This window comes from Lynx canadensis, chromosome C1 (assembly GCF_007474595.2).
Source record: "Lynx canadensis isolate LIC74 chromosome C1, mLynCan4.pri.v2, whole genome shotgun sequence".
Lineage (NCBI taxonomy): Eukaryota > Metazoa > Chordata > Mammalia > Carnivora > Felidae > Lynx > Lynx canadensis.
The window spans coordinates 42,446,353-42,473,155 of NC_044310.1; the positions used below are offsets into that span (position 1 = coordinate 42,446,353).

At 38.6% G+C, this 26,803-nt stretch overlaps 1 protein-coding gene and 1 pseudogene across 4 annotated transcripts in view; one reads left to right on the top strand and one right to left on the bottom strand.

Moving 5' to 3' along the window:
* SCP2 (sterol carrier protein 2) overlaps positions 1–26,803 on the top strand; it is a 125,347-nt gene that overhangs the window by 67,379 nt on the left and 31,165 nt on the right. For all 4 annotated transcript variants that reach the window (XM_030324973.1, XM_030324975.1, XM_030324974.2 and 1 more), the window contains one exon: positions 19,201–19,354. In XM_030324973.1, the coding sequence (XP_030180833.1) occupies positions 19,201–19,354 (154 nt within the window). The remainder of the gene's footprint in view (positions 1–19,200; positions 19,355–26,803) is intronic.
* On the bottom strand, positions 24,111–24,227 carry LOC115522454 (annotated as a pseudogene).

The window sequence follows — 26,803 nt, forward strand, 5'->3', positions numbered from 1 at the left end:
CACCAAAGAAGATATAGAGTGTCAAATAAGCATGTGGAAAGATCTTTAACATCATATGTCATTAGGGAATTGCAAATTAAAACCATAGGATACCATTACATACCTATTAGAATGTCCCGGATCCAAAATGGTGACAACACCAAATGCTGGCAAGTTTTTACAAAATGAAATATTCTCTACACTTATCATGAACACTGAGTAATGTGTAGAATTGTTGAATCGCTATACTGTGCACCTGAAACTAATATAACACTGCATGTTAACTATAATGGAGTAAAATTAAAAACTTAATAAAAAAAATGAAACATCCTCCACCATACAATTCAGCAGTTGTGCTCATTGACATTCACCCAGATGAGTTGAAAACTTATGTTCACATAAAAATCTGCACATGGATGTTTATAGCAGCTTTATTTAAATTGCCAAAACTTAGAAGCAACCAAAATGTCCTTCAGAAGGTGAATGAATACATAAATGATGGTGCATCCAGACAATATAATAGTAGTCATTGCTAACAAAATATTAGCTATCAAGTATTGAAAAGACATGGAGGAACCTTATGTGCATATTACTTAGGTGAAAGAAGCTGATCTGAAAAGGCTACATACTCATATGATTCCGAATGTATAACATTCTGGAAAAGGTAAAACTATGGAAGTAGTAGAAGGATCATGTGTTAGAGGAGAGGGAAGGAAGAAGGTATACAGCATAGAGGAAAAGGGCATGAGACTGTTCTGTGTGATACTACAGTGGCAGCTACATGTGATTATACATTTGTCAAATGTATACAACACCAGAAGCCAGGTGGTGAGCTTAGCTTTCAGGTCAATGGAACTATTGTCGTGTCTAAGACTGCTAAACTAGCAGAACCCAAAGTTTCAGGAATGACAAAATTTTCCTAGTAGATTATTAGGGATAACAGTGAGAGGAGCTACTCCCTTTTCCATCTTTTGATCCTTTTTGTAGTGACTATAGAGAAATAACACCACTAATTCAAAACATGTTCCACATTTTGGAGGGTGTGACTCCAGCACTACAAAGTGCTGCTGGTACCATTATAGAGTCTTCAAAAGGCTTTTACATTATACTATCAGATCAACTGCTTCAGGGTGATAGACTACATTGTAAGCCCAATGAATGCTGTGAATAGGTGTTCATCCCTGTATTCATTTATTGAGGCTATTAAATGAGCTTCTTAACCAGAGAAAATACTATTTGGAATACCATGTTGGCAAATCCAGCACAAAGATCAAGAATAAAACCCTAGGAGATATAAAAATTAAAGGTATAGGTGGAGAGGAAGATACATTTAAGAATAATAAGAATATATGGTCAGTTATTCAAGGGAGGAATGTTTCAAAAGTTAAGTCATCAGGCCAGAAAAGTTAAATTGATAGAGTGAAAAGTGTCCTTTGGATTTCACTATTATCAAGGCATTGGAAGTATTGGAACAATTTTATTGAAATGTTTTGCTAGAAACACATGGGAATGCAGAAATAAATAGAAGTGGGAAAGTAGCAACAATAGTGCAGGTTAACTTTTAGGAGCAGTGGCTGTGAATGGAAAGGTTGATGTACCTCAATTGCAGGGGTGTGTTCTGTATGACTGAAGTCTTGGATTTGATCTTAGCCTCTTCATTCTTTTCAGTATACAGCTTTGTTGCTCCTAGTTTTTGTTGTTGTTTTTAATATGTAAAATGGAATAAATAACAACCTATATCTACCTTACAGAGTTGTTCTGTGGATTAAATTAGGAAATATGTATATGTGAAGTATATAGCACAGTTCCCAAAATGGGGTAGAAAAACAATAACTGCTAGTATTCTCCTCCTACAATTTCTGTAAAAGGATGCCATATTGGATCTAGGTAACTGTTTGTAGCTGGTAATAAAGTCATTGTTTGTATCACAACATGGAAAATGTATAACTATTTCAGGAGAACAACATTCTTTAATTTGTAGAGAAAGTAATTTTTCTTCTAGTATGACAGCCTCAAGGCATTAATTTCTCTATATAATTATTTTACCCAGTACTACACAGACATTTTTAAACTACTTTTCTGCCTTTAGTAATTAGACTAAACTCTTTCCTTTATCCCTCCAAAGAGGTAGGTCATATGTCAATGTTGACTTTTTGCTAACGGGACATAAAGAAGTCTGAGTGATAATAAATATTTCCGTGGTATGGTCATTGAAGCCCCATAGAGTTGTAGTTTGCACTTCTGGGAAAGATGGTGAAGTAGAAAGACCCTAAGTTCACTTTGTCCCATGGATACAAGTAGATAACACCTACCTTGGTGTAAATAACCCAGAAAATGACTTGAAGAATGACAGAACACACTCTCCACAGCTAAACATAGAGAAGAGGCCACATTGAAGAGCATAGGAAGTGGGCAGATGTGTTTGGAAGCTAAAGAGATGTGCAGGACTGTCTACAGGAGGGAGGGACACTGCAGGTGCAGAGAGGAGAGAGAAACAGACCTTTGTACCAGGCACCTCAGGCATGGGACTCCTGCATGGTGAAGACAAATCCCCATAACATTTGGTTGTGAAAACCAGAGGGGTCAAAATTTTCAAGTTCTTACAATTATCAGGGCTGGAATTTTAAAAATCAGTGGGCTCCGCTCTGGGAGAACTGGGTTGGTCATGGCAAACTGAGTCCCTGCCCTTATAGAAATAGCACAACATACATACCCGTGGAGATAACAGCATAGAAACAGTGGTCTGAAAAAAACCTGGGGTATATAGGAGGGAGATTTGTATACTTATCTCAGAACATGTGCTAGAAGGGCAGGGATCTTTGGGAGACTTCTCCAAGAACAAAAGAGCTAGCAGGTGCCATTTCCCTCTCCTACCCCCAGCCTAGACACATGGACATATATGGGAAACAGCACAGTGCCAACACTTTCCACCTAGCTTGCTAACAGCATGCCCAGCCTCCACAGGTCCACCCCCTGCAACCTGGCTGGCATCTGTAGGAGTTTTACCGGGCAGTTGCAGGTCCCCTCCTGCAGTGGACCAGCACAGACTTTGCTGCCACTGCATGCCCTGCCCCCACATTCTCCTGTGGACCAGCCTCTTCCCATATACCTTTGGCTGGAGTCAACACAAAGCAGTGCCACAAGCCTGGCAGTGTGCAAGCATCCCCAAGAGGGGTTGGCACCACTCCAAAGTGACGCTTGCCCTGGAGAGAAGGGAAGATACCCACATATACCAATCCAGCTGCAGTTGCAGCAGTGGGCTGGGGGCATATACCTGGTCTCACTATAGTCCCTGCTCACCAATGAAAGCTTCTCAGGGGATAACACAGGAAAAGTGCCAATGCTTTGCTGTTTGTTGTTACTGCATCTCTAGCAAATGCCTGATCTGACTTACTCAAGCCCAAGGCAGCCCCAAACTGGCCCACTAACAACACAGGGACCAAACACTGTCTGCAACAGGCAAAGAGAGCCATTGCAGAGGATGGGACTGAAGGCAAAAGCAGCTCAGGCACCATAGTAGGATGCAAGCAACACACATAAAAGGCACCCCTGAAGTGCCAGGTTCAGGTGAACAGGGAACATTGCATTGCAGGACACTACAGGACCTCTTCTTCATAAGGCTACTACTTTCAAGAGCAGGAGACATAGTTGACTTTCCTAACACATAGACACTCACAGAGGGGTAGACAAAATAAGGAGACAAAAGAATATGTCCCAAATGAAAGAACAAGATAAAAGCACAGTAAGAGAGCTAAATAAAACAGAGATAAATAAGTGGTATGCCTGATAGAGAATTAAAGTAATGGTCATAAAAATACTCACTGGACTTGGGAAAAGAGTGAAGGACCTCAGTGAGACCCTCAACAGAGATGGAAAACAAAAAAAAAGAACCAATCAGAGATGAATAACTCAATAACTGAAATTAAAAATACACTAGATGGAATCAACAGTAGACTAAAGGAGGCAGGAGAATGGATTAGCAACCTGGAGTACGGTGTAATGGAAAGCAATCAAGCTGAACAGGAGAGAGAAAAAATAATAATACTAAATGAAAATAGGGAACTCAGTGACTCCATCAAGCATAATAACATTTGCATCTTAGGGATCCCAGATGGAGAAGAGAGAGAAAATGGGGCAGAAAATGTATTTGAAGAAATAATAGCTGAAAACTTAACAAATCTGGGGAAGGAAACGGAAATCCAGACCCAGGAAGCACAGAGAGTCCCCAACAAAATCAACCCAAGGGGGTCCACATCAAGACATGTAGTAATTAAAATACAAAAAGTAGTGATACAGAAAGAGATAATTTTAAAAGCATCAAGAAAAAAGAAAACCAGGGGCTCCTGGGTGGCTCAGTGGGTTGAGCGTCTGACTTCAACTCAGGTCACGATCTCGTGGTCCGTGAGTTCGAGCCCCACGTCAGGCTCTGGGCTGATGGCTCAGAGCCTGGAGCCTGCTTCGAATTCTGTGTCTCCCTCTCTCTCTGCCCCTCCCCCGTTCATGCTCTGTCTCTCTCTGTCTCAAAAATAAATAAAAACGTTAAAAAAAAAAAAAGAAAAAAGAAAACCATTACATACAGGAGAAATCCCATAAGGCTGTTAGCTGATTTTTTAGCTGAAACTTTGCAGGCCAGAAGGAAATGGCATGATATATTCAAAGTGCTTAAAAAAAAGAAAACCTGCAACCAAGAATATTCTATCCAGCAAGGCCGTCTTTCAGAATAGGAGAGATAAAGAGTTTTCCAGACAAACACAGGTTAAAGGAGTTCATGACCACTAAACCAGCCCTATAAGAAATGTTAAAGGGGACTCTTTGAGTAGAAAGGAAAGACCATAAGTAGGAGTAAGAAAAGTAGGAAGCACAAAAGCAGTAAAAATAAGTATACCTATAAAAATAAGTCAAGAGATTCACAGAATAAAGGATGTAAATTATGACACCCTATACCTAAAATATGGGGTTGGGGAGGAGAGTAAATAATAGGTTCAAACTTAAGTGACTATCGACTGAACATGCACTGCTGTATGCATAAAATGTTACATATAAACCTAATAGTAACCACAAATCAAAAACCAGTAATACATAATGCAAAAAAATAAAGAGAAAAGAATCCAAGTATATCACTAAAGCCAGCAAACCGTGAGAGAAGAGAGCAAGAGAAGAAAGGAACAGAGAAGAACTACAAAAACAAACATAAAACAAGTAACAAAATGACAATAAGTATATACCTATAAATAATTACTTTAAATGTAAACGGACTAAACACTCCAATGAAAAGACAGAAGGTGATGGAATGGATAAGAAAGCAAGACCATCTACATGCTGCCTACAAGAAACTGAAACGCTAACTTGAAAAGATAAATGCATCCCTATGTAAATTGCAGCTTTTTTTTACAGTAGCTAAATTATGGAAGCAGCCCAAGTGTCCATCAATAGATGAATGGATAAAGATGTACTATATATAATGGAATATTACTCAGACAAAAAAAATGAAATCTTGCCGTTTGCAACAGCATGGATGGATCTGTAGGGCATACTGCTAAGTGAAATAAGTCAGAGAAAGACAAATACCATATAATTTCACTCATGTTGAATTTAAGAAAAAAAAATGAACAAGGAAAAAGACCAAAAGGAGATTCTAACTATAGAGAACAAACAGATGGTTACCAAAGGGTAGGTGGGGTGGGGGGTGGGGGGTAAAATAGGTGAAGGGGATTAAGAGTAATCTTTTTTTTTTTTTTAAGTTTATTTTGAGAGAGAGGAGAGAGGGAGACAATGAGCAGGGGAGGGGCAGAGAGAGAGAGAGAGAGAGAGAGAGAGAGAGAATCTGAAGCAGGCTCTGCACTGATAGTGGGGCTCACAAATTGTGAGATCATGACCTGAGTCAAAATCAAGAGTCAGATGCTTAACTGATTGAGCCACCCAGGTGTGGCAAGAGTAAAATAATATTGATGAGCATTGAGTAATGTATAGAATTGTTGAATCATTATATTGTATACTTCTAACTAATACAACACTATGTGTTACCTATACTGGAACTAAATTTTTAAAAAGACAAAAAGTAGCAGTTTGCAATAGAGACAGTGATTTAAATTCTCCTTTCAGACAGCTTCCTCACTCTCATATAAAAAAAACTCCTTTTTCTTTTTTTTTTTTTTGAAACTTTTTTCATCCCAGAGGTGAATGTGGCATTTCAGGTTAATTGTGTGGTTTTAAAAAAAAAAATGTTTATTTATTTATTTTTTGGGTGGGGGAAGAGCAGAGACAGAGGGAGATAGAGAATCCCAAGCAGGCTCCACCTTGTCAGCATAGAGCCCAATGTGGGGCTTGAACCCATGAACTGCGAGATCATGACCTGGGCTGAAATCAAGAGTCAGAATTTAACCAACTGAGTTACCCAGGTGCCCCTCAGGCTAACTGTTTTTATTGACACATAACTTTTTTCTCCCTGAAGGAACATATTTTCATTATAAATAATTTGTTTGCCATTATAATTAATTTGTTCTGCTATTCACTGAAACACTCAGAAATCATGCTTTGTAGTAACAATATGATTTTTCACTCCATATCTTAAAATTGACGTATAATTTTCATATAATAAAATACACAGTTCTCACAAAAACACAATTGTTTATAGCAGCATTATTTATAATAGCCAAAAAGGTGAAAATAACCTAGATGTTGATCATCATTTGATGAATGAATAAACAAAATATGTTATATTCATGCAATAGAATATACTTATGCCACAAATTAAGTATTGGCAGATGCTACAACATAGATGGACCTTGACTTCCCTCAAACATCTTCCCCATTCTCTAAACTCTTCCCCCTCAATCAGGCTAAGACTGATCCAGATTTTTCCTGTATCAGTAGTTCATTCTTTTTTATTGCTAAATTGTAGTCCATATACCAGTTTGTTTATCCATTCTCCTGTTGATGGATGTTTGAGTTTTTTCCTGCTTGAGGGCATTATAAATAAGGATGCTATGAACATTTTTGTACAAGTCTATTTGTGGACACACCTTTTGCATTTCTCTTGGGTTAATAACCCAGAGTAAAATTGCCCAGTCAGAGGGCAGATGTATGTTTAACTTTATAAGAAGCTGCCAAATAGTTCTCTAAAGCGTTGTCATGGTTTGTAATATTATAATGGGATGACAAAGTTTAACATTTAGCATGTCTTTCTCTTTCTTCTTACCCTTAGTTCTATTTCTCAGAGTCAACCTCTTTTACAGTTTTTTTGATATTCTCCCTCAAATTGTTATAAATGTGTGTTTTTCTTCTTTTGTTATTGAAGTATACTTGACACATTATGTTACATTAATTTCAGGAGTACTGCATAGTGGTTGGACAAGTCTACACATTATGCTATGCTCACCACAAGTATAGGTACCATCTGTCACCCTATAATGCTATTACAATACCATTGACTATATTCCCTATGCTGTATCTTTTATCCCCATGACTTACTCATTTCATAACTGGAAGCCTGTCTTCCACTCCCCTTGACCCATTTAGCCCATCTCCCTACCCCCTTCCTCTGGCACTATCAATTTGTTCTCAGTATTTATGGATCCATCTCTGCTTTTTGTTTATTCATTCGTCTGTTTTGTTTTTCAGATTCCATACATAAGTAGAATCATATGGTATTTGTCTTTCTCTGACTTATTTCACTTAGCATAGTACCTTCTAGGTCCATCCATGTTATTGTAAGTGGCAAGATCTCATCCTGTTTTATGCCTGGGTAATATTCCACTGTGTGTGTGTGTTTGTGTGTGTGTGTGTGTGTGTGTGTGTGTGCGCACGCGCGCGTGTGTGTGTGTGTATCTACATACCACATCTTCTTTATCCATTCATCTATAGGTGGACATGTGTATTGTTTCCATATCTTGGCTGTATGCAGCCTTTCTCTTTTTTTTAATGTTTATTTATGTATTTTGAGAGAGAGAGAGAGAGTGCATGCACATGAGTGGGGGAGGGACAGAGAGCAAGGGGAGAGAGAATCCCATGGGCTCCATCCCATGAACCATGACCTGAGCCAAAATCAAGAATTGGGTGCTTAACCAACTGAGCCACCCAGGCACCCCACAGCTTTTCTTTATGTAAGTATTATATATGTATATTTACTACATTGCAGACAGCTTTATTTACTTACATATTAAAATCTTTTTATATTATCATTTATAGATATTCTTTATTCTTTTTAATGCCTGCACAGTATTCTCATTATAAGAAATTTACCTAGCATACCTACTAGACATATGTGATGTCAATTTTGCTACTATAAACAATGCTGCAATAAGCATCTTTGTGTCTTTGTACACTTTTGTATGTATACTCAGGATAAATCCAAAACAGTGGCCTCACTATGTCAAAGGATAGTATATCATTAAAAATTGGTAGACATTGCCAAATTTTTTTCAAAAAAGATTATACCAATGTATAGTCCCAACAGCAGAATGTGAGAGTACTTCTTTTTTTATAATCTTGTGTGCAACACTGGATTTTAAAATATTAAATGTAAACAATGTTGTCAATCTTGACAGGTCATCTACTTCTTTCCCCTAGCACTAAAAAGCTAACCTAAAATACCTCAGGAAGATAGAATTTACTCAATTTTTAAATACTTCAAAGAGTGTTATACCTTCTACAATATCCTTTGAAAACCTTCTCCAATATTTTAGTCTACACTGTTGGTAAAATTTTCCTGTTATCATCAGTCATTAGGAATAATGTTAGTGGTGGGGTAGCATTTTGGGGAAAGACTTACAGATCTTGATAACTTGATTGGTAGCCTGAATAGGGATGAGTAATTATTGAAGTGTAAATGTTCACCTGCTACATATTGAGAATTTGGATATACTTAAGTAAATACAGAGCTATTAGCTGTAGCCCAAGAAAGAATTCAGACTCCTGGAAAACATATCAGGATGATAGCTCTGAGCAGTTTAAATATTTTTGCCCTGGTTAACAATTTGGATAACAAATTGCAATAGGATTCTAAGTGAATCAGAAAATCGTCAAGTGCTTCCAAAAAATACTGACTTATGATGGACTGGGGAAGATGGAAGGTTCTCTTCTACAAATAGTATTAGTTTAGTTGTAAGATATTGTTACTTTGGTGGAAACTCAGTATTGGAGAATTAGTTTTAAAATTAAAGCTTCATGATATAGTTTCCAATTTTAACTTGTGCAGATCTGCATAAAAAAAAAAGTTCTAGTTGCCATAACAGGACCTGTAATAGAAAAAAAAAAAAGATTTAAGCATTTGAATTGAATATTTTATTTACTGTCAGTTTAAAATCATGAATTCCTTTCAGAATTTTCAATTAGAAAAATCACATTAAAACTTAGATTTTTAAATTATTAGTGTCTAAATAATAGTATCATATTTTATTTATTTATTTATTTTTACATTTTTATTTATTTTTGAGAGACAGAGAGAGACAAAGCACAAGCGGGAGAGGGGCAGAGAGAGAGGGAGACACAGAATCTGAAGCAGGGTCCAGGCTCTGTCAGCACAGAACCCGATGTGGGGTTTGAATCCACAAGCCATGAATTCATGACCTGAACAGAAGTCAGCGGCTTAACCAACTGAGCCACCCAGGCGCCCCTCATATTTTATTTTAGTTTTTAATGTGCTTTCATATATATTGCATTAACCCTTACTGAACGCTATTTAAAATGAATAAGTGGGGTGCCTGGGTGACTCAGTTGGTTAAGCATTTGACTCTTGATTTCAGCTCAGGTCATGATCTCATGGTTTGTGAGTTCGAGCCCCGTGTTGGCTATCAGCACAAAGCCTACTTGGGATTCTCTCTTTACCTTTCTCTCTGTCCCTCCCCCACTTTCTCTCACTCTCTCTCTCTCTCTCTTTTTCTCAAAATAAATAAAAATAGATAAAATGAATAAGTACAATTTCATTTTAGCTTATTCGCTATTTCCAATTTTTGAACATGCATATTAATGTCTGTGATCTCCTGAAAGAGCATGAAAGTGATTTGAGATAGAGTTCCTTACAAGGGATTGTTGTTTTGAAGCTGGAGGTTGGTTATTTAGTTTGGCCTTTTGTGCCAAACTAAATTAAGCCTAGCATTTAGTGCCTTTCCATTGTGGCTTCAACCTGGTTTTAGGTCCTGATCTTCAGTCCATGAAAGTTCAACAAATGCTTATTGTGTGCAGACTTTATCATTAGGTGCTGTAATTAATTGACTCTCAAACATCGTGTCTATGTGAGGTACTGATATAGAATCTCCTATAGCTTTTAAAAATGTATATACTCTTGCCTTCCCTTGGAAATTCTCTCTCCTAGGTCTAGTTGAGCCCAACAACTTACATATTTTTAAGATCTGCTAAGAGCTTCTCCTGCACAGCTGGGTTTGGGATCTAGGGCTAGGATATACAAGAAAACATTGCCCTCCTCAAGTATACAAGTGGCAGATAATGTGATAATGCAAATAGTTACTATGCAAACTTATAGATCTTACAGATGTTGATGGCTTGATTGGAAGCCTGAATAGGGATGATGAATTATTGAAATGTAAATATTCACCTGCTACAGAAACTCAGGCAAAGAATAAACCAGAACTATGAGAAGAAAAAGGGAAAGAGAAATGGCAAGGTGAAGATTTATTACTTCCCTACCACAGGCGAGGGTCTGTGCTAGCATTTATATCTAGCTGGGTTTTGGATGTGGAGATGCAGAAATGGGAAGAAATGTTTAAATTAACCTGAACTGTTTGCTTTTCCAAGACGTCTTTAATTCCTTCTCACCTGTGCAAGCTCTGTCTTTGATGTTTTCTGAATAACAACAGCAGCAAACATTTACGCAGTGCTAAGTGCTGGGCACTGTTCTAAGTATTCCTCATTTAATTCTCATGTCCATTTTATATTTTATCAAAGTGGAAAATAACAGCACAGAGTAACTTGCCCAAAGTCACTAAACTAGTGGTAAAGCTAGGATTCAGACTCAGGCAATGTATTTCTAGAGTCTAAGCTCTTAACCATTACCTTCACTACAAAGCTTTTTCCTCAGGAGAAATGCCCATCTTCAAGGTCCATTTCAAGTATTAGCTACCTTATGAAACTTTCCCTAATTTCTTCATCCTTTCCATAGATTGGATTAATCTTTCCCTTTTCTGAACTCATGACACTTTCTCAGTGCTTCTTTTTTGACATTTATACTTATATAGTACATATGGTAATTATTTATGGCTTTTAAAGAAAAATCTCTCCATTTGACTAAGAGCCTATAAAGGCAGAATCCATATTTCATTTGTCTCTGTACCCCAAACAGTGCTCAGTACAAGAGTTTGCACATGTAAAGGGGATTGTTGAATTAATTGTTCTTTTAATATCTGAAAGGTGATACGGGGCAGAGGGGATAAACTTGTCTCCTATGGGAAAAAATAGGAAGAATTCATGGGAAGCTTGACTTTGGGCCGATATAGGAAATTACAGTCTAGGCTATGCACAAAAAATACAAGTTAACAACATGATGGGAATGTCATGGGGGGATTGCTCATTTGTTAGGGCCTTAGATGTGATGAGCTCTTAGAGCCTTTCTTTCTTTTTTCTTTCTTTCTTTTTTTTTTTTTTTAACATTTATTCACTTTTGAGAGACAGAGAGAGACAGAGTGCAGGCAGGGGAGGGGGGTTGCAGAGAGAGAGAGAGAGAGAGAGAGAGAGAGAGAGAGAGAGAGAGAGAGAGAGAGAGACAGGATCTAAAGCTCTGAGCTGTTAGCACAGAGCCTGATGCAGGGCTTGAACCCACAAACCGTGAGATCATGACCTGAGTCAAAGTCGAATGCTTAACCGACTGAGCCACCCCTCTTAGATCCTTTCTAATCCTAAGATGCTCAGATCCCCAAATGTGAATAGTTATTTCTCCTCCTGAATTTGCATTGTTCTGGATGTTTTTAATGGTACACATACTATTCTATCATGTGATTTTTCTTTACATGTTTTAATACCTTTATAGGTATTATAAACATAGGCTGTAAAGATTTAGGTGAAAATGAAATGAAAGTAAATGGAATTTGAGCCAGGGGACCTAGCATACTCAAACTATGGCTTGCCTCTTTTACTCTGTAAGAGGTCACTAAAAGAAATACATCCTAGGACAATGGCAAGAGCTAAATCTAATACCGACTCTAAAAAGTCAGTAAGTCAATAAAGCCTAAATAGCTTTTCACCAGAGCATCTATTTTACCTCTCTTCATATCCTATAGGCCACCTGTCCTCATTCCCATTGCCTAGAATTTTGACTTTTGCCACTGAGGTGTGAGGAGAGGTAAGTTTAGTTGTTGGACTATAATGAATACTCTCCAGTGCCGGGAGAAATGGAACCCAAGTGAGAGCATTTTCTCTTGATACCTATTGGCAGGTAGAGATAGGTAGGAGGAGCAGGCCCTGGCTTTTATTGTTCTTGCTAAGTAAAAAGAAGAGAGAAGGAAGATCAGGCCTACATATCTCATATTTTATTTTATTATTTTAACAGCTTTATTGAGGTAAAATCAACATATAATCAACTGAACATATTAAAATGTGTAATTTAATAAGTTCTGTGAAACCATTACCACAGTCAAGATAGTGAATATATCCATCAACCAAAAGTTTCTTCATATATACGTGTGTGTAATCCCTCCTTCTCATTACTCCTCACCCCTCATCCCAAAGCAGCCATTGATCTGCTTTCTGTCACTGTAGATTAATTTGCATTTTCTGTAGTTTTACATAATGGAACCCTATAGTATGCATTCTCTTTTTGTCTGAGATGTATCCATATTTTTGCATGTATCAGTAGTTCATTCCATTTTATTGCTGAGTAGTATTTCATTGTATAGATATATCACAATTTACTGTTGATGGGTATTTGGGTTGTTTATAGTTTTTGGCTACTACAAATAAAGCTGCTGTGAACTGTGAACATTCATGTATAAATCTTTCTATGAACATTTGGTTTCTCTTGAGTAAATACCTAGGAATGGAATGACTGGATCATATACTAGGTGCGTGTTTAACTTTTTTGTAAAAGTTTTTATTTAAATTCCAGTTAGTTGCCATACATGTAATATTAGTTTTGGGAGTACAATTTAGTGACTCAACACTTCAGTATAACGCCAGGTGCTCATCACAACAAGTGCCCTCCTTAATCCCCATCACCTAATTAAACCATCCCTCTACCCCCCTCCCCTCTGGTAACCATCAGTTTTTTCTCTATAGTTAAGAATCTGTGTCTTGGTTTGCCTCTCTCTTTTTTTCCCCTATGAGCAATTGTTTTGTTTCTTAAGTTCTACATGAGTGAAATCTTATGGTATTTGTCTTTCTCTGACTGACTTATTTCACTTAAGCATTATACTCTCTAGTTCCATCCATGTTGTTACAAATGGCAAACTTTCATTCTTTTTTTTATGGCTGAATAATATTGCATTGTATATATACCACATCTTCTTTATCCATTCATCATTGGATGGACATTTGGGATCTTTCCATAATTTGGCATTTAGGAAATGGTCAAACTGACTTCCAAAGTGGTCATACCATTTTATATTCCCATAGCAGTGTAGGAGAGTTCTAGTTCTTCCACATGTTCATCAGCACTTTGTATGGTCAATCTTTACATTTAGTCATTCTAACCAATGTGCAGTGGCATCTCCTTGTGGTTTTAATTTACATTTTCTTGATGGCTCATGATGTTGAGCATTTTTAAAGTGCTTATTTGCCATTTGTATACCTTCTTTAGTGACTTTATATTTAAAGTGCATTAGCATGATTTAGTTGAGTCTTGCTTTTTTTCTTCTGACAATCTCTGCCTTTAATTGGGGTGTTTCGACTATTTATGTTTTATGTGATTATTAATATGGTTAGGTTTGAGTCTGTCTTGTTATTTGTGTTCTCTTTGTCCCTGCTAATCTTCATTTTCTCTTACCTTTTTTTCCAGCCTTCTTTTGGATTACTTTTTATGACTCTATTTCATTTGTATCTTATCATAGTCTATTATACTACTTAACATATAGTAAAAAATAAAAACAAAAACAAAAACCTTACAATAGTATATTTTCATTTCTCCTGTTCAGGGCATATAATACTGTTGTGAAATTTTTTACATATATTATAAACCCCATAGGAAATTATTTTTGTTTAAACAATCAATTATCTTTTAAAGAGATTTAAAAAGGATGTAAATTAAAAATAAATAAATAAGGAGATTTAAACAATTAAAAAGAAAACCTTATCCATTTACTCATGTAGTTACCACTTCGAGTATTCTTCATTCCCTCACGTAGATCCTTTTTTTCTATCTGCTACCATTTTCCTTCTGCTAAAGGACTTTAACATTTATACAGCATCAGTGTTGAGTATGGTAATGAAATATTTCAGCTTTGTGTGTCTAAAAATTTCTTTATATTACTTTTTTTGAACTATATTTTATATTATATTCTAGATTGATTACTTAAAAAAAATTTTTTTTTCAACGTTTATTTATTTTTGGGACAGAGAGAGACAGAGCATGAACGGGGGAGGGGCAGAGAGAGAGGGAGACACAGAATCGGAAACAGGCTCCAGGCTCCGAGCCATCAGCCCAGAGCCCGACGCGGGGCTCGAACTCACAGACCGTGAGATCGTGACCTGGCTGAAGTCGGACGCTTAACCGACTGCGCCACCCAGGCGCCCCAAGATTGATTACTTTTAAAGGGAAAAACTGCTCTTACATAAATACACATCTTTCAGTGCATGCTGAGTCCATTAAAGCTTTTTGCTCTTTGAAGCTCAGCAAACCTTTTCTTTCTCAGCCAGGCTCCAATAATAGAAAACCATGCTTTTTTATGTTGTTTATGCTAAGGCCTTTAGATGTCTAATGTAAACTGAAGCTGAATTATGACTTCTTTGTACTTGACTGTCTTAATGGTATAAGGAATAATGATGGGTTCAAGGAAGCAGGAGAAAGAAAAGAACTCAGGTAGTATCTCAAGATGTTTTTCCCTGTAGTTTTTCCACTCTGAGGTTTTCCATTGGACTTAGTACTTATCTTTATTAGCTGTTTATTGGAGTGATTGGTACATGTTTGAATGGTTTATTTTCAGTAGCAACCAGACTATAGGTAGTAGAGTCCTAGGCTAATGCTTTTGTAACTGCTGTGCCTTCTTGGCAAACGGATTTCTGAGACCAACATTTTTTGTTTTTAGTCTTTTTTTTTTTTTAAATGTCTGTTTATTTTTGAGAGAGAGAGAGAGAGAGAGAGAGCAAGCCAGGGAGGGGTAGAGTGAGAGACACACACACAGAATCCAAAGCAGGCCCCAGACTCCAAGCTGTGAGCACAGAGTCTGACGCAGGGCTTGAACTCACCAACCATAAGATCATGACCTGAGCCAAAGTCAGATACTTAATTGACTGAGCCACCCAGGTGCCCCTCTGAGGCCAACTTTTGACTTCTACCCTTTACAGATCCAGATTCTAGAAATGTAAGAAACGCCAGTTTGTTCTGAAAGTAGACAACCGGAAAGCTCAAATAATCAGTATGCTCTCTTACTAACACTCGTCTTTTATTGAAAGCAATTAAATGGCAAGACCTTTTTCTCTTTCTCCAGCTCTCTCCCTCTTTTTGCCTACCTCCTTAGTCCCCACCCCCCCATGGTAGCATTAATGTAATGCTACTCCCAATGTAGACTGTATTGTAAATGCCTGCATCTTTATATCTCAAGAATATCTGCTTCCTGAGGGAACAGACTATGCCTATCTTGTTTTTGCTGGGTCTTCTGAGCCTTAAGCAGTGTCTGGCACATAATGGGCCATAAAGTATTTGTTGGATGAATGGGTAGATCAGTAATGATGAAGGAGCATGGGGCAAGCTGAGGGCACACTACAGGCTAATAGCACCTCCTGCCCCAGGTGGGATATGTGTGATATTCCTCATGCACTGCTGGCTGCCCAAGAATGGGGGAAAGGAAAGAAAGCAAATGGTTGACTGATAGAGATCACAGTCATGAAGGATAGGAGTCTCCTTGAGTTTACGATAACTTATTAAACTATAAGAAAAAGGCAAATTTATTTATAGCCTAATCTCCAGAAACCTTAGACTCTGTTTCCTGGAGCCCTAATATTGCCCTCATCAAGATGTGGGGGTTTAAGTTCTTGCCATGGTGATGTTGGAAGCAAAGGCAAATGAAAAATTAAATTCCCTTACTGCCTACAGCCCACTGACAAGTCCTTGAAACAAGCAGAGTGACCTTTCTCTAGGAGCTCAGCTGCCTTGGTGATGACACTTTGCTAGGAGCAAAAGGGAATCTTGGCTTACCATTATCCTGACCCCCCAGAATCCTGTGAGTCTCCTTAAACACATAAAAATTCCTTTGCAAACCTCTTTTATCTTTAACCCCCAAGGATATGTTGGCAATTATACTCCAAGCATATGGCCTCTGATACACATCTGAAGGGTCTCAGGACTGAGGTTTTACTAAACAGTAACAAATGGTTTTCCTAACACCAGCTAGCCTCTCAAGGTCCTGGAAACCTTGCTTCCAAAATTCTTTGGAGATGTACGCTGTCCCTGACCTGCCCAACCTGAAAGTATATAATCGTCACTCTTCACAACTCCAGTGCAGCTTTTTTCTGCCCACGGGTCCTGTCCCCATGCTTTAATAAAATCACCTTTTTGCACCAAAGACGTCTTCAAGAATTCTTTTTTGGCCATCAGCTCCAAACCCCACCATCACTCCAAAACCCCATCAAATATTGGTTCCTTGCATTTTTTATGAATATTACCTATCATAATAGTCATTTTCATGAATTGTTAGACATTTCATTAAACACTTAAAATAGAAACATAGTGCTTTATCATATAGATACTTCATAATTTATATAACTATTCCTCAGTTCTTTCACTTCTAGATTATTTAGTTTTTCACTGTTACAGTGTGATAGAGATTGCTTTGTGTGTAAAATTTTACCTGTGCTTATTTCCATAGAATGGTTTTCAAGGCATTTTCAAGGCTCTTAATTTTGTATATTACTTTCCAAAAAGGTTGTAATGATTTGAACTTTCACCAGTACTGTATGGAGGTGGCTGTCTTGCTAGTCTCCCCAGCATATGGATTATGCTTTAAACATCCTTACCAAAAACAAAACAAAACAAACAAAAAAACATCCTTACCAATTTCGTTAAAAATGGCATTTTTCTATTTAATCAGGTGAGATTGAGTATTTTCTCTAATATTGTGAACTATGTATATTTATTATTTTGTGAAGACTAGCTGTATTTTCCTGCCCATGTGTATATAAGACTAGTGTGAATATTTTTTGCCTTTTTCATATTCATTAAATGGTTGAGCTTTCTATATGGCAGATTTCTAGTAAAATTAAGTGCCCCAAAGTTTCACTTTGATCTTCTTCATTAATATTCAGAATGTTCATAGTTCAAAAAGTCATTAATAGGTTGTGGAGTTACCTATTTTAAAACAGTGCTTAAGATATATATTCTGTAAATATATACACACTGCTTGGATATAAGAAATAGGAGTTATATTTCTTGAGGAGGTTAGGGTTTGTTAAATAACAAAAATTCAACTGAGTAAATTTTAAAGACCTGATAGGCTTTATTAAATGATTCATGAATTGGGCAGCATCCCATCTAGCAAGTAGAGGGTTGCTCTGAAGAGTTGTACAAAATGGAAGGTTTTTATAGGAGACTGGGGCAAAAAAGTTATTGGCAAAAGAAAAGGATTGTTCCAGGCAAGACTGCTTTCCCTTAAGAAGAAAAGCGAAGGGTCTTATCATGCAGCTTTACCTCATCTTTGGGGGGGTGCAGAGGGCCCAGGTGGCAGACTCGGTGGCACTGATCAAAAAATTCCTGACTGGTTAAGACTGCATTTCTGGGGGAGGTCGAAACTACAGTTAGATTAGGACTAAGCAGGGTTTGGGAACTCAGTCTAAATGACACTGTTTGGGGCTTATGGTTTTCTTTTTCTTTTGTTTTTTTTAAATTTATTTTTTAAATTTCCTTCCTTCCTTCCTTCCTTCCTTCCTCCCTTCCTCCCCTCCTCCCTCCCTTCCCTCCTTCCTTCCTTCCTTCCTTCCTTCCTTCCTTCCTTCCTTCCTTCCTTCCTTCCTTGCTTATTTATTTTTGAGAGAGAGGGAGCCAGAGGATCCTAAGTGGGCTCTGCACTGTCTGCAGTGAGCCCAGTGTGGGGCCCAAACTCACAAAACTCTGAGATGATGACCTGAGCCGAAGTTGGACACTCAACTGACTGAGCCACCCAGATGCCCCTGTGGTTTTCTTTTTTAACCGCTTTATGTAGGAAATTGTCACAGGTACTGAGGAATCAGTAGTTGTGATTGGTGATGTAGGTGGATGAACAGACGTTATAGTTGGACCTATATAACTCTGCCTCTGGGATGGTGAAGCCAGTCTATCCTGTGAGAACATTTCTTAACTCAGGGATCCTTGAATAGCTGGTTGTTAGAAAGACAAACAAATATAAATCAGGAGACAGGAATTCTAAAGTTGACTCTGGAATTAGCCTGCTTTGTGACCATTCACAAATTATTTAATCTTACAGTTCCTCAGTCTGACATCATTAAATTCCTTCCAGTTCTAAAAACCTTTGATTTTGTTATACAGGGGACAAAATGCTATTCTTATGAAAATCTATTCTTGTTGAGAACTGTTTGGGGGAAAATCATAGGAAAATTCCCCATACTAGCTAAATTTTTTAGGGAAAGTGAACTCCCAAATTTAGATTTTTTTTTCTTTTGATACATTAAAAATGGTAAAATTAAATTATTGTATGCCATTTTACCTGGGTTAGAGAACTGTATATTCAGTGTTTTCTTTTCCAACATTGCCAAAAAATGACAGGTTAGAGTTCATGGAATTTCTTAAGCCTGGGTATTGTCTAAATACAGAGATTAGTGGGGTTGTGGGAGGGGGAATGGGCTAAATGGGAAAGGAGATTAAGGAATCTACTCCTGAAATCATTGTTGCACCATGTGCTAACCAACTTGGATGTAAATTATAAAAAATAAATAAATTATATAAAGTAAAAATAAGTAAGTAAGGAGATTACTTAGGAAGGGGGAAAACTAGCTGCAGAAACCCTCTTGCCCTTTAAGAGAAGTTATTTATGCATGCATTTTCTTGACTTTAAAAGTGGGCTTGAGAAAGCTGGCTGGGGCAGCTTTCTAACGCAATGGAATCTGATTGCTCTGTGTTCGATTTGTTAGGTCTGGCTCAGTGCGCTGAACTCTGCTGGCAGCTGAGAGGGGAAGCCGGAAAAAGGCAAGTTCCTGGTGCAAAGGTTGCTCTGCAGCATAATTTAGGCATTGGAGGAGCTGTGGTTGTCACGCTGTACAAGATGGGTTTTCCTGAAGCTGCCAGGTAAGTGGCATTCTGGGTTTTGTCTGTTAATGAATCCTGACTTTTCATAGCTGATGACGTTGTATATGTAAAAAGTCCAAATTTTATTGCTTTAGTACTCAATAAGTATATCATAACATTGCTTTGATAGCTTGGCTTTAAAACCTTAAAACTGGCAATTAGCTTTTAAACTTAAACAGCCTTAGGAAAATTTTGTTAAAAAATTTTGTTCAAAAGAGGAGGCAGCATAGTCAAAAGAGAGTGCTGAACTAAAAATACTTGTCTTAGCCCGGCTAACCTGAGTGATTTTAATTTAGGCAAGTCACTTTTTTGGTCTCCTTTTTCAGAGTTCGCTTTCTCTGTCTGTACATACCCTCCCAGGCTTCTGAGGTTGTTTGGAGAAAGTTATCAAATACGCTGATTGGATCTCTGCACATGTATGTTTCAGAATCCAGCCAAGCCCTCACTACTGCTAGAATTCCTTTTATTTGTCTCTTGCTGATTTTCTTCCTGTCCTTATCAAATTCCTCTGCTCCTCAAATCTCCAAGTGCTTTCTGTTCCAAGCCTTTCAGGATCCCTCAACTTCCTTGCTCTTGTCTCAGAGAAGTGTTATTGTTCTTCCCATAGGCAAAAAGGCCCTCTTCCTTTCCCAGGCCAGGCTCTCCTCTTTGAATGCTTTTGTTACCAACCACTTTCTGTAACTTTGTTCTAAATATTAAGTATACCTTCTCCCTTTAGAGTCTTTTCATCTTTGCCTTTCTATTGACTCCTGTCTGTTAGCAAACATGTTCAGCTCTGACAGATGATAAACATTTATTTTTCTTATTGCCTTATTTTCTTTCATAATGAGCCTTTTATCATGGGACACTTTTGTTTATCTATGCTGAAATATTTGTCTTGATTTTTGACTTCACCCCTGAGGTCAGGTAAAGCCAAGAGCAATCTGATTATGAAATATTGTCTTTATTTTGTTCTTATTCTCTTTAACCCTGATGTAGCTGTCAACACTAATTGGCTCCCTTTTTCTCCTGAAATTCTTGGTAATTATTTTTCTTTCTTTTTTTAATTAAAAAAAATTTTTTTTAATGTCTATTTGTTTTTGAGAGAGAGAGAGACAGAGCACGAACAGGGGAGGGGGTGGGGGGCAGAGAGAGACGAAGACTCAGAATCTGGAACAGGCTCCAGGCTCTGAGCTGTCAGCACAAAGCCTGATGCTGGGCTCAAACCCATGAACTGCGAGATCATGACCTGAGCCGAAGTCAGATGCTTAACCAATTGAGCCACCCAGGCACCCCTAATTTTTTTTAATGTTTATTTATTTTGGAGAAAGAGCCAGAGTGTGAGCAGGGGAGGAGCAAAGAGAGAGGGAGACACAGGATCCCAAGCAGGCTCTGGGCTCTGAGTTGTCAGCACAGAGCCCGACATGGGGCTCAAACTCATGAGCCATGAGATCATGACCTGAGCTGAAGTTGGACACTTAACTGACTGAGCCACCCAGGTGCCCCATCTTTCTTTCTTTTTTTTTTTAATTTTTTTTTTTCAACGTTTATTTATTTTTGGGACAGAGAGAGACAGAGCATGAATGGGGGAGGGGCATAGGGAGAGGGAGACACAGAACCGGAAACAGGCTCCAGGCTCTGAGCCATCAGCCCAGAGCCTGACGCGGGGCTCGAACTCACGGACCGCGAGATCGTGACCTGGCTGAAGTCGGACACTTAACCGACTGCGCCACCCAGGCGCCCCTCTTTCTTTTTTTTAATGTTTATTTATTTTTTATTTTTATTTATATATTTAAAAAATTTTTTTTTAATGTTTATTTATATTTGAGAGAGAGAGAGTGTGTGTGTGTGAGCAGGGGAGGGGCAGAGAGAGAGAGACGGAGACAGAATCTGAAGCAGGCTCCAGGCTTTGAGCTGTCAGCACAGAGCCTGACATGGGGCTTGAACCTGCAAACCATGAGATTATGATCTGAGCCGAAGTCAGACGCTCAACTGATTGAGCCCCCCAGGCGCCCCTTTTTAATGTTTATTTTTGAGAGAGAGAGAGAGACAGAGCACAAGCAGGGGAGGGGCAAAGAGAGAGGGAGTTACAGAATCCAAAGTAGGCTCCAGGCTCTGAGCTGTCAGCACGGATGCAGGGCTTGAACTCACAAACTGCAAGATCATGACCTGAGCCAAAGTCAGACACTTAACCGGCTGAGCCACCCGGGCATCCCTATTTTTTTTTTTTTTCACACTTTTGGTTCCACAAAGGATATGTGACACACTTCTTTTCAGAATCGATTATATTCTTCTGTTTTACAAGCTCTTGAGTCTCTTCTATCTGTCCTTTCACTTTTCTTTCTCTGTCTGGAATATCATTTCTGTTGTGAAAATTCCATTGTTTTTAAGACCCATCTTGAGTACCATCTCCCTTTAAATATCCACAGCACTTTGCACCTCCTGCACCCTTATCTAGTTTTGGTTTAGTTGTAGTATATCCACATTTTTATTCCCCTCATATGAAATCTTTGAGGCCTAAGACTGTCACATCACTCCACTCCTCTAAGGATCTCTGTCATAGAGAGTGAATGTTTCTTGAATTGAATCACATAAAAAGGTGTTAAGATGTTGAATTTTTTAGTTTCCTCCTAAATGTGATCATTAGTCTGTACTGTCTTCTGGAATTCCGTCCAGTTCATATTTGGAGTTGAAAACTCTCAGTAAAATCCAAACTTTAAAGTTACTTTATAGCTACTTGAGTCAGCATATTAGTGTAACTCTCTAATTTGCTCAGATTAGAAGGTTATGAATTGGGGGAAATAAATTCTATTTTAAACATGGAATTCTCATAGTTCTTTTAATTTCAGGAGACTAAGTAATTGGGAGATTGAATTGTTCAAAATAATTACAGTGATATTTCTGGGAAAGCAGAAGTATGAACAAATCCAGCTGGTGTACAGGTTTCCCTTGCTATCCAAAAGTAAAGCATTCCTATGAAACTTTTTTTAAGCCAAAATGGTATAAAGCAAAGAAGCAATTACCATTACTTTATATGGAAAAATTCTTGAGTATTCCCAGACCCCCCAAATAACCTCTTTTATGCTTTTCTGATACCTTAGGACACATCTTACTAACAGATGCACAAAATAAATTGAGATAAAGCACAGGTGTTCACAGATACAGTTCAAAGCTGTGGTTCCCTGCTGAGTGTAGTTCTTGGGGAAAGAGCTTGGGGACAGTGCCACTCTCCACACATGCACTGCCTCTGTGATGGCTTGCTGCAAAACGAACATTGAACTCTATTGTCTCTTTTTGCTGCTTCTTTGGTAAAAGCCAAAATCCTCTTTGGATTTCTTTTGGTTAGCGAAAACAGGTACTAATGTAGGTCTTTTGTAGAAGCAAAATGGCATAACATGGAACGTTTGAAAAGCAGCAATACCTGTACTAGTGACTAATAAGAATTAATGACTAATAACAGAGAAGGACAGATATCATATATTTTCACTCATATGTGGAACTTGAGAAACTTAACAGAGACCATAGGGGAAGGGAAGGGGAAAAAATAGTTATAAACAGAAAGGAAGGGAGGCAAACCACAAGAGACTCTTAAATATAGAGAACAAACTGAGGGTGAATGGAGGCTGGGGGAGAGGGGAAAATGGGAGATGGGCATTGAGGAGGGCACTTGTTGGGATGAGCACTGGGTGTTGTATGTAAGCCAATTTGACAATAAATTATATTCATAAAAAAAAAGAATGACTAATAAGAAAATATTGAAGGTAGTACTGATAGTTTTAGTGATCCAACATAACTCATGACAAAGGCCAAAGTTGGGAAAACAATTCTAAATCTGATGACACAAATATATAGTTTTAAAGCGAGGTTGTGGTTTCACTTTAAATGAAGTCATTTTAAGGCACTATTTTAGGATTCCTGGACCCAGTTCCAGCATGGGGAGTGGGAACTCCCACTCCTCATCCCCAAACACCAAACAATTCTTGGACACCAGTAGGTCTGAATTCAACTCCTCTGACACCATCTACCCAGAGATAGCATCACATTCCACAGCTTAAGTGTTACGTACCACACTGACCCACACCCACCACTTCAGATGCCAGTCAAAAACCTCAGACTGGCCACAGTTTGGAGGTTTCAATGACTTCCTCCTTAGGTTTGATTAATTTGCTAGATTAGTAGCAAATTGCTAGGCTCACAGAACTCAGAAAAACACTTACTTATATTTACCAGTGTATTAAAGGATATGATAAAGGATACGAATCAACAATAAGATAAAGAGATAAATAGGGCGAGGTCCCAAACAAAGGAGCTTGGGGCCTGGTTGATTTGGTGGTATGAGGAAGGGTTCTGGTTTCCTAAGTGTGGAAGTTCTCTGAAAAGGACCAAAAGCTGTCCTCTTGGGTGTTTATGGAGGCTTTAGTACATAGTCATAATTGACCAAGTCAACAGCCATGGGCCAGCCTCCAGCTCCTCTCCCCTCCCATATGGTAGTGGTGTGTGGTGGGGTCCAAAGTCACCTTCATTAATAATAAGACACTCAGTTTACCTTTATGACTTTGAAGCATTTTCAGGAACTGTGGATGAAGACCAAATCTATCTGAGAAATACATTTTAGTCATCTGATGACCAAATAATATTTCTTATAAATCATTATATTGCAGATACCCATTGTACATGATCTGATTTACTTAGTTTCTAATTTAGCTAACTTTGATGGAGCAATTGCTACATGGTTAGGCCCCCAGAATGGTCCTCTGTGTATGTGGGGAAGGCAGACATAGGTTTTTCAAAATGCTGTAGAAGCCCAGAGGAAGAAATTATTATGAAGAAGGTAAATTTAAACTGATAAGAGCAGATACTACACTTGATCTTAGCCAAAAGGTCGAGAAGTGATGAAGAAGGTAAATTTAAACCAGATGACTAGGATTGCCCAGCAAAGGGTAGAGAAAGGATATTCCAGGCAGGTACGTAGATGGGTACAGAGAGTTGAGATACAAGGTTTGATGAGTAGTTGTACTGTGTGGGTGCAGAGTAGATTATTTTGTGTGTGCCTTAGTAGATGGGCAGAGTCAATAGTGTGTAGGTGACAGAAGATACATTTGTAACTAGACTGGGTATGGTTTTGAAACCTTCAAATGCTCTCTTCAGGAGTTTGGAATTTAGCCCACAGAATTAGTTTTAACAGAAGATCATGTGATTATATTGTGCCTTAAGCAGATCAGTCTGGCATTAGTTTGAGTTGATAGGTGGAGAGACCAGAGGTCAGGAATCCTCTCAGGAGGCAGTTGCAGCAGGGTGGATAAGAAATGGTCAGTGCTGGGGCACCTGGGTGGTTCAGCCGGTTAAGTGTCTGCCTCTTGATTTCGGCTCAGGTCATGATCTCACAGTTTGTGAGACTGAGCCCCGCACTGGGCTTAGCACAGAGAGGGGAGTCTGCTTGGGATTCCTCTCTCTCTCCCTCCCTCCCTCTCTCTCTGTCTCAAAATAAATAAACTTTAAAAAAAAATGTTCAGTGCTGCAGTAGGAACTGAGAAAATGAGAAGTCATATTTAAGGGCGGTGACCAATTGCATTTAATTTATAGTTAAACTTTTCTGTCTTTTAAGTTAGATCAATTTTGAACAGTATTTTTCTTTTCTGCTATTACAGTCTGGTTTTGAGTCGTATCTTGCATAAATTGAGGTCTGCTGTCAGTCTGTTCAGGTTGCTGTAACAAAATTTGTCCTTGGCCCCCAAAATTCATGTCTTTATCATGTCATCAACTCAAAAGTCTTAAGTCCACAGTGTCATTTAAATATCTCAATCACATATGGATGAGACTCAAGGTGTGTTTCATCCTAAGGCAAATTCTTCCCCAGCTGTGAACCTGGGAGATCAAACATGATATGTGCTTCCAAAGTAGAATTCCGGGACTGGAACAGGATAGACACTCCCATTCTGAAAGGGAGAAAAAGGAAAGAGAGAGTCCTGAGCAAATCCAAACTCCAACAGGGAAAACATCATTATACCTTAAGGTTTGAAAATAATCCTTGTCTCCATGTTCTGCCCTCTAGGTACTTTGAGATGAAGGTCCTGCCTTCTAAACACACTGGGGTGAGGTGTGGGCCCCCAAGGCTCTAGGCAGCCCTGCTCCTATGGGTTTGCTGGACACAGCTCATTTTGTGGCTCTGATTGTCTAGAATTGCACATGGGTGACTTTGCTGGTCTGGGGTCATGGACATGGCTTCACCCCCAAGGTTCCATTGGGTGTTGCCCTAGTGGGGACTCTCAATGGTGGCCTCACTCCCATGGTGGTTCTCTGCCTGGACACTGAGGATCTTGGAGGCATCCCTAGAAATTTAGGAGGAGGCAGTCATGACCCTACAGCTTTGCTGGGTGCAGCATATGCTTCACCAGAGCCTGTCAGAGCCCAGCCTAGGGTGGCAGAGGAATGGGATGTTAGAATGAGGGGGAGCAGAGCCCATGAAGTGAGATGGCACTGGGCAGTGGTGACTCTTCCTTTCTTAAATTGTTCTGCCCCTAAGGTCCTTGCACTCTGGGTTAGTGAAGGGAGGGGTAGCTCTGATGATCTCCTTGCCTTTGGAGTCATTCTTCCATTGCCTTGGACAATAGGTCTTGGTTTGTGTGAGATAACAGAAAACATAAATATTTGGACTTTGACCCTGTTTCCTGACACAGGGCTCCTGAAACCCTTGTAAATTCTCAAGTTCACCAGAAGCATCTTTTGTTTAGTGAGATGACTCTGGGTGGGCTCCTACATGACCCTGGTATGGGGACTGGTCACCAGAAACACCAAGCCTTGATTAGAAGCTTGAAACTTTCAGTCCCACTCCCCATCTTCCAGAGAGGAGCTGGAAATGCAATTAATGATCATGCCTACTATTAAGAACAAAAGTTCAACTGAGTTTATTAAGTGATTCATGAATCAGGCAGCATCCCATTAGCAAGTAGAGGGAAGCTCCTTAATTTAGACCAGTTTTGAATATGAGTATTGACTTTGTATTATAACACTCTATTCATTTTATGTAAGTTGAGAGCTTTTGCAATACAGATGGAGGATAGATTTGCATTCTATACTCTGTTAAATAAAACCTATGTATGTGTGTATGTATGTATGTATGGGAAAAGCATGAGCTGGGAAGGGCAAAGAAAAAGGGAAAGAGAGAATCCCAAGCAGGCTCTGCACTGTTGGCACAGAGCCCCTTGCAGGGGCTTGATCTCACCAACCATGAGATCATGACCTGAGCCACGATCAAGAGACGCTTAACCAACTAAGCCACTCAGGTGCCCCAATGAAACCTATTTTTAAAACCCAACTTTGTTTTTTGTTTTTTCTTTTTTTAATTAAGGTATAATGTACATATAGTAAAAGTCACCTTTTTAATGCATAGTTCTGCAAGTTTTGTCCAACATATACATTCATGTAACTACCACTATAATCATGATACAGAATAGTTCTATCACTTCCCAA